This window comes from Suncus etruscus, chromosome 11 (assembly GCF_024139225.1).
Source record: "Suncus etruscus isolate mSunEtr1 chromosome 11, mSunEtr1.pri.cur, whole genome shotgun sequence".
Lineage (NCBI taxonomy): Eukaryota > Metazoa > Chordata > Mammalia > Eulipotyphla > Soricidae > Suncus > Suncus etruscus.
This window is the reverse complement of record NC_064858.1, coordinates 82,918,189-82,927,543: the sequence shown is the minus strand read 5'-3', so window position 1 is coordinate 82,927,543 and position 9,355 is coordinate 82,918,189. Positions and strand designations below refer to the sequence as shown.

Sequence of the window (9,355 nt, the reverse complement as noted above, 5' to 3'; positions counted from 1 at the left end):
ACACACCTGGAAACGCATCAGGTGGAAGATTCCTTAGTCACCCGGGGGGACTTTAACCCCCCTATGAAACAAAGTCTGCTTCTACTCGGTTTCCACATCGAGCAAAGAGCTCATAACATTTGCCAAACCACCACAAAGCTAGCTTCCCACTGGACACAGAATACAACATAATCTCAGACTAAGACAGACACGAAGCAAAGCGTGCTCACACACACACATACACACATCAGAACTCACCAGACACCTTTTCATAGCTTTGTGCCGGGCAGAATGAGTGAGGACTCCTGGTGGCTCGCCAAAATGAAAGGTCCGGAAGTCCTAATTTTAGCTGCCCGGCGCAAAGAAATGAAGAGGCGTATGAGTTCCAGCAGATGCTTTAAAAAGTGCTTTTAATACTGACCATTATGAATGGTCAGGGTCTATGAATTCCCACCAGAATCAAAGACCTCGTGGGTCCCTCGTTACCCCCTTATATAGGATGGGAAGTGGGAGGGGAAGAAGAGTCCTTGAGGGCTGGACTTCCGCTACGATAACACCAATGATTCGTGAGGTAGGGGTAGAGGTGGGGCCGAGGCAGTGACGACTTCCTTAAGGGGCAGGGCACCCACCAAGGTTGGTGGGGGGGGGGCTGATTTCCCTTTTCAGTTTAGCTATCTGTTTTGTTGTTGTTGTTGTTGTTTTTATTTTATAATTACACACACTGTAGAACTTACTCTTCTCAGTTCTTGACAAATATTGTCAGAATTTGGATAGGGATTGCATTGAAACTATATAGTCATTTAGGTAATATGGTCTTGTTTTTACTTTTATTTTTGGGTCACACCGTACAGCGCTCAGGAGTTACTCCTGGTTCTGTGCTCAAAAATTACTCCTGGCCTGGGGGCCATATGAGATACCAAGATACAAATCACGGTCTATCCTGAATCTGCTATGTGCAAAGCAAACACTTTACCGCTATGCTATCTATCTGTCCCCAGATTGTCATTTTGTTAACATTGATTCTTCAGATATATAAGCATGGAATTTTTTTCATCACTCTAGGTCTCTTAAGTTTCCCTCAAGTGTTTTGGTGTTCTCATTGTTTACATTTATCATCTCTTTTACAAGTTTATTCCTAATTACTGAATGGGTGTTGGCACTACTTTAAATGGTATAGACTCTGAACTCTTTCTACTCGAAATGATTTTTTGTATAAAGGAATGCAACCAATTTTGTGTATTGACTTTGTAGCCAGCCACTTTGCTATGCTGATGTATTGTTTCTAGAAGAATTTTTGTGGAATCTTTAGAGTCTACAATTTATACCAGTGTGTCATATGCAAATAGAAGGTAGTTTGACTTCATCTTTTCTAATTTTTCCTTTGATTTCTTTCTCTTGACTGATAGCTATTGCTAGAATAACTATTATGCATTGGATAAGAGTGCAGACAATAAACATTCATGCCTTGTACCTGAATGCCTTCCATTTTCCACCATTAAAAATAATAATGTATATATTCTTTGTATTGAAATCTTGAGGAAGATTTCTTCAGGACCTATTTTGCTGAGGATTTTAATCACGAATGTGTGTTAAAACTTGTCAAATGTTTTCTCTGTTTTGATTGGCATGATCATATTCTTTTGATTTGTTTATTTGTAAATCATTTTTATTGTGATCAATGTGAGTTACAAGTCTTTCACAGTAATATTTAAAATACATAGTGACATTTGAATCAGGGGTATTCCCACCACCTATGTTGTCATCCCTCCAACACTATTCCCAGCATCCCCCTCCTTTGACCCCTGGACTGTTAGTATAACACAGTACTTTGCTTCTCAATTATTTTCTGTCATGCCCCCCTAGAAAGAAGAAAACATTATTCGTGCCCTGCTCGCATCTCTTAATAGTATCTTTATTAAAAAAAAAAAAAACTTTAGCCTGCAAAAATAAGTATATAAAATAATTTAGGCTGATTTTTCACAGGGCTTAACTTGTTATGACAGTGTTTTCCGAAGTCAAACGCACCCCCCTTTAAGGAGCCTAGTGCCCCCTGGAGGGGTGCCCCACTATTTGAGAACCACTGGTATAACTGCCTCTCTGTGTATAGCTTGTTGGAGATTGGGTATCAAATCTGTTGTTGTTGACTTTGGGTTTGTTGTTTAAATCTGATCATTTTTTATTTCTATTCGATGTTAATATGATTGTTTGATTCTGGAACTATCAATTTTCCCCCTCAATTTATGACATAGAACAAGATGATTCAGTTATGTGGTTCTGTTTTTAAAAAAAGGTGAAAAAAGAAAAAACAAAATATAAAAACAAAACTGACAAACAAAAAAAAAGGAGGAGTGTATCTAGTGGTTATAACTATCAATTTATAAAGAAAAAAGAGGAAAAAAGAAGAAAATAATCACAAAAAAGGCAAAAAACAAAGAAGAAAACAAAGCTACAAATAAAACAAAAATAAAAACCAATAACCAAGTAGTCAAAACACAAATTGAAACAAAAATTAAACAAAAGACCAAAACCAGCAAGTACCAAAAAGCACCACAGCAACAAATACAAGAAAAGAGAAAAGGAAGGTGGGCTGTTGTGGCTAGGTTTTGTTTGTTCATTTTGGTTTTGTATTTTTTTTTTTGCATAGGTATAATAAATATTTGAGAAATTAGAAAGGGAAGTTCCTTGGCCTAAAAGATCCAGTGTTTTTCCCTGCTTGAAGCATACTGTCATGGAAATAACTACAGGCTCTAAACACACTCCTTTACACAGCCCAAGGAATTTTTTTGGTTTCAGGAAACTTTCTGCTCAGTTGTGGCTGATAGTATAAGTCCTCTAACTAAAGATCTTGGTATTTTCACAAGTCATAGGATGAAGCCTTGGACAGCATCTTTCTTTAGGGTTCTAGCAGTTCTGTTCCATAGTTGTTGTTGTATTCAATCTTCTGTAATTGGTGGTCTTAGTTTTCGGATAGATCCTAGGACGGGCCTAGAATAGAGTTCTTCATTGTGTTTCCAGAGGATCTGCTCTGTTGTAGTTGTCAAAGTCAAACCTCTGGAATAGAGATCTTGGTTATTGTACAAATCATAGGCCTAAGCCTAGGCTAGGGTCTTTCTTATTGGTCTCAGGATAATTTCTGCACAATTAGGGTTGTCAAAGTCAGTCTTCTGTAGTTAGCAATCTTAGTTTATGCACAGATTAAAGAATGATACGTCTTCTGATTTCATTCAACCATTAGGTGATTAGGTAGGACAACCTGCTCTTGATCATATGTTTTAACTATATCCTTTTATTTATATGGTGTCTGATATTAGTTGATTTATATATATTGAATCATTTTGAATCCTGGAATGAAAAACACTTGATCAGGATGTAAAATATTTGGATTTGCTGTTTGAGTCTGTTTACTATGACTCTTTATAGGAGTTCTGCACCTATATTCATCATTGAAATTGGTCTATAGTTTTCTTTCTTGTTGGAATCTGACAGCTTTGACAATCAGTATAGTGTTAACTTCATAGAAAATATAAGGGATGTTTCAATTCTCTTTTATAGTTTGGAATAGTTTAAATCTCAATGGTAGTATTTCTTCTCTGAAGGCTTGATAAAATTTACCTGGACTTTTATTCTTCATTACTATTTCAATCCCCTTGCTTGTTATTGGCTGTTTATGCTATTTACTTCTGTCTTATTTTGTTTTGGAAGATTATATGTTTACAGAAATTTGTCTTTGTCTTTTAGGTTCTCATTGCTGTTCATGATAAACTCTCATGATATATCTCAGATGTCCTTGGCTTCTGTTGTAATTTCTCCACTTTGGTTACAATTTATCTGCATACCTAATATTTTTTCCATGTGAGTCTTTGCAATGGTTTGTCTATCTTATTTTTTATATAAAAAACAAGTTCCTGGTTTTATTAACACTATTTTGTTTTCTTGCTTTTTAATATAATTTATTTCTGCTTTAATTTTTTACTTATTTTCTTGTACATTTGTTTGGGTTGCTTTCTTATTGGTTGATTTTACAGATGATTAAGATGTACATTCAGGTTATTGATTTTCTATTTTTTTTTCTATTTTTGAAGAGGTCTATATTGCTAGGAATTTCCCCCCAATTACTGCTTTTTCTGTGTCTCATAAATTTTGGTAACTTTTGCTTTCCATTATCATTAACCCTCAGGAATCTCTATTTCTTCCTCAACTTTATCTTTGATCTATCTGTTATTAAGCAGAATATTATTCAGTTTCCAGATGTTAAGAGATTTCCACATCTTTTAATTTAATTAATTGTGCTTGTTTGATTTGGGGCCACACATGACTGCACTCAGGGCTTTCCATTGGCTCTACACTAAGATATTGCAGTATCAGGATACAATACAAGATGTCAGGTATCTAACCTGGGTAGATTCTAGGTCTAGTGAGTGCAGCAAACACCCTACAAATGTGCTATTGCTCTAGCCCCACATTTTTTTATAATCAATCTCTATTTCTGTGTCATTGTAGTCTGATAGGCTTGCTGATATGAATATTTGTAAATTTTCATAAGGTAGACTACAGTACTAAATTTTTATCTATTCTAGAGAATATTCGTGTGCAATTGAGTAGAATGTTTATTCGGCTTTCTGAGGATGGAGGGCCCCAAAGAATCCATTAATTCCAAATTAATGTAAAAATCTCTTGGAGAAAATTGTCATTTTTAGGTTTTTGTTCTTTTTATTTCATGTGCCAGGGCTGTTTTATTTTCTTACTTCCTCTAATATATCTTTCTGAAATTAATTATAATTTTTGCTAAATATTTACTTTCTTTGTCATATTAATTTCAAGATATTTGAGGCTTTTGGAACATGGCAGAGATGCTTCAGAAATTGTATGAATGAAAATTACAAAAAAGCTTATCTATCACTATTCAGATTGAAATAATTGTACATAAAAAATCTCAAAACACGTGTTAACGTGAACCCATGAAGGAAATTGGCAAACTTCACAACTCAATCTCTTGCATTTAAGTGTGGAAGAGAAATAAAATTTTGGGCCTGGAGAGATAGCATAGCAGCCTTTGCCTTGCAAGCAGCTGATACAGAACCAAAGGTGGTTAGTTCGAATCCCAGTGTCCCATGTGGTTCCCTGTGCCTGCCAGGAGCTATTTCTGAGCAGACAGCCAGGAGTAACCGATGAGCATCGCCGGGTGTGGCCCCCCCAAAAAAAAACAAAAAAAATTTTTTAAATATCCTTCATCAAATAGATGCTTTATAGAGGAAAAACATTTTAAATTCTATATTATACATCAATCAATTAAAGAAACATGACAATAAATTATAATTACCTTCAAAATTATCTTCATGTAGATGATTAAAACTGAGAGATTTCTACCGGTGGGACCTAAAGAAATGCATATGGTACTGAGAGGAAAAAATAAGTTTGCCAAACAGAAGACAGGACAAGTAACTGTGTAACATCTCTCTGGCCTTCCAAAGTAATTTTGAATAATATTAAAAATAAACATTTATACAATGCATGTTTATGAGTCCCATATAAGTATTTATATCGGTTTAATATTAACTAATTTTAAGTCTAATTTTTTAAGTCATGGAGTGTCATTAAACTATACCAATTATACAGGACTCAAAACTAGACATCAAATCAGACAATGTTCACAAAATTGAACTCTATATGCAAAATTCAAGTCAAAACAACTTTCTTATTATTATCTCATTTATTTTAAGCAGAGATCAAGAAGATACAAGCCAGAAATGAGAAATCACACCACAATAACCACATTTATTCTCCTAGGATTGACAGATGATCCAAAACTGCATGCTTTAATTTTTATTTTTCTACTTATCACTTACATGTTGAGTGTTGTTGGAAACCTGACCATCATCATTCTCACATTTGTGAATTCAAGACTTCAAACTGCCATGTACTACTTCTTGCAAAATTTTTCTTTCTTAGAAATCTCATTCACTTCATCTTGTATTCCTAGATTCTTGTACAGTTTAGCAACAGGTGATAGAACCATATCTTATAACTCTTGTATATGTCAACTATTTTTCTCATATTTATTTGGAATAGTAGAATTTTTTCTTCTGACTGCTATGTCCTATGATCGTTATGTAGCCATCTGCAAACCTCTTCATTACACGACTATCATGAGTCAAGCAATCTGCAGAAGACTCATCTCTGGTTGTTGGATACTTACACTTTTTCTCATAGTTCCACCACTTGGCTTTGTACTGACATTGGAGTTCTGTGAGTTCGAACTTGACCACTTTGCCTGTGATTCCAAACCTATCCTAAAAGCATCATGTACTGATACAAGCCTCATCGAGGAGATGGCTCCTTACTGTTCTGCATTTATCCTACTAGTGACTCTCTCATTTGTGTTTTGGTCCTATGGAAGTATAATTCGTACAATCCTTGGCTTCCCCTCTGCCCAAGAAAAGAAAAGAGCATTTTCTACTTGTTCCTCGCACATTATTGTGGTTTCCATAACTTATGGTTGCTGTATCTTCATATATATTAAACCTTCTGCAAAAGATGAAATGTCCAGTAATAAGGCAGTAACACTATTAGCTACTTCCATTTCCCCCATGTTAAACCCATTTATTTATACATTGAGGAACAAACAAGTAAAATCAGCTTTAAATGACCTGTTAAAAAAGTTACTACCTTTGGGACCTCATAGGTAGTACAGAGTTAAACACTCTCCTTGCATGTAACTGATGAAAGTGAAAATTTTAGTTTTGAATGATTAGATTAGAATTCATGATTAGAGTTAGAATTGAAATCTGAGACTCAGATAGCAACAATGCCCTAATCATTTCAGTGTGCTTCCCAGAAATAAAATTATCCTCAAGACTAAGGTACTAATGTCAAATTAAGAAGAGCATATTAAATTAAGTCTGCAATAATCTCAAGTCTCTGCCTCATCTTTCCCATCTATGATGTGCTTACATTAGATACATAGTCTCACTTATTTGAAATTAATGGGAAAAAGATTTATAGGAAAATTCTTTTAAGAATCAATAACATGTCTTTTAAATGAATGTTCATTCAACTTTGCAAATTACTATTTATGTCTCTTATATCTGCAATCTAATTCTCTGTGTACATAAATGTACATTAAATAAGCAAAAGGTAACAAGCAAATCCAATGCATATGTATATATTATATTATGACATTATATATACATTATAATATGTATTTATATGACAGGTATATGACAACACTTTTAGCTAAAATGATTTAGAAATAAACTTATTACTAAAATTTCTATCATATGTTGTTTTTTGTTCCTTTGTTTTGTGTTTTAGACCACACCCGGTGGTGCTCAGGGGTTACTTCTGAATTTGTGCTCAGAAATTGTTCCTGGCTCAGGGAACATATGGGATGCTGGGGATTGAACCCACTTTCATCCAAGGTCAGCCAAAACAAGGCAAATGCCCTACCGCTGTGCTACTACTCTGGCCCCAAATGTTTTCTTTATTGATTTTTGGGAAGGCCACACCCAGTGACACTCAGATGTTACTCCTGCCTTTGAGCTCAGAAATCGTTCCTGGCTTGAGAGAATCATATGGGAAGCTGGGGGATCAAATTAACATCAGTTTGGGTCAGCTGCATACAAGGCGAACACCTTACTCCTTGCCCTACTGCTTTCCCCCCCTTTTTTAATTAACATTCACATAGACTATTGTTTCATATGTAATTGCATATGAATGATATGAAATATGCATATGAAATATTTCTCTAAATAGAAATAAGTATATGTCAAGTGATATTTTATGCTATGGCCAGGAAACCCAAGGATATTCCAGTGATCATCTTCCGGTTATGTATGTCTTTTGGTTTAATGGTCCATACTTTTGTGGAGGCTCTGTTTTCTTTTTAAATCACTTTATATCTACTAGTTTAACTTTTAATTTTATTACCTTTTCTCTTTTTACCTTTTTTGCATTTTAATTTTAAAAACTTATGTTTATTCATCAGTGTAACTTGTTTTCTCCTTCTATTTAATGCAAATTTATCCATTGTATCTTAAGTTGTCTTGAGCATCATCTACAATGTTTTGTAGAAACAACTGAAAAATGTTTGTGATCAATTTATGTAAATCTACATTACAATCTACTGACTGAACTATGAAAATTATTCTTTGTTTAAAAATCTGTAATGGACTTTTAGTTATACCATATTTATGTTTTTTAATACAAATTATATAATTAAGCAATATTATAATATTGCAGAAAACTCTAAACATATTTTGACAAAATAATAATTACAAAAATAAGTTTATTTTCCTTGTCACTAGAACTCTTCATTATTTCTACTTACTCAATGGAAATTTATAGTGAGTCATAGAAGTAAGCATATTTGATTTTCGGTTTGATTTCATCCTGTGTGTAGCTCATATGCAGACGGCCTGCCTTCCTGTGAGCCTTCTGTGGAGGTGAGTCGACACACCCAGAAAGGGAGGAGCCACTGAACTCTGCTGGATCTCAGATGCCAGCACCCATATCTGCCTCTCTTCTGTGCTGTGCTGCATTTTCGCCTAATTTCATCCTGTGTGTGGCTCATGTGCAGACGGCCTGCCTTCCAGTGAGCCTTCCGTGAAGGTAAGTCGACAGGCACAGAAAGGGAGGAGCCAGAGGAGTATGGCCGCTCTGCTTCGCTTCGTGACACAGTGCACATCATTTAGCCAATGAATACAACCACAACACATAGAAAAACCCACAATACAAGTGTGACAATGCGGAAAAAATGCAGGCCAGCACCAGACATAGAGAATAAAGATGGCAACTCTAATGACTTGAACATGACCAACCAACTAGTCAGTCTCTCAGATAAGGAGTTTAGAGACACAATATGGAAGATGTTCAAAGAACTCAAAGAAAACAATAATAAGAATCAAGAGAATATGATGATATGAGAAAACTCCAAACTGAAATTTCAGGTCAAATAACAGGTCTGAAAAACTCAATAGATGAATTGAAAAAAAACATGGTTGAGCTTTCCCACGGGTTAACAGCAGCTGAGGATAGAATTAGTACACTGGAAGATAAGATGAATAATAATTCCATACAGCAGAAGAGATTGGAAAAAAGCCTCAAAGCAAATGAACAAACAATGGAAAATTTACTCAAAGAATGGGAACAGATGAAAATAGAAGTCTATGATAACTCAACAGAAACAACTTAAGAATCATTGGAGTCCCAGAGACCCAGAAAGAAAATCTCCAGGAAGAATCAACCGTCAAGAATATCATTAAAGAGAAACTACCAGAGCTAATGAATACATGCGATCAAATCCTGCATGCCCAAAGAGTACCAACTAAAAGAGACCAGAGCAATAATACCCCAAGACACATCCTAGTCACAATGATAA

At 35.0% G+C, this 9,355-nt stretch overlaps 1 protein-coding gene across 1 annotated transcript; it reads left to right on the top strand.

Moving 5' to 3' along the window:
• The first annotated feature begins 6,071 nt into the window (after nucleotides 1–6,071).
• Nucleotides 6,072–6,665, top strand: LOC126022139 (olfactory receptor 6C2-like). Its single transcript, XM_049782987.1, has one exon. The coding sequence runs from the start codon at nucleotides 6,072–6,074 to the stop codon at nucleotides 6,663–6,665; it is 594 nt and encodes a 197-aa protein (XP_049638944.1).
• The last annotated feature ends 2,690 nt before the right edge of the window (nucleotides 6,666–9,355 follow it).

Excerpts from the sequence above, each read along its gene's own strand:
- LOC126022139 (XM_049782987.1), top strand. The coding sequence starts at position 6,072 with ATGTCCTATGATCGTTATGTAGCCATCTGCAAACCTCTTCATTACACG.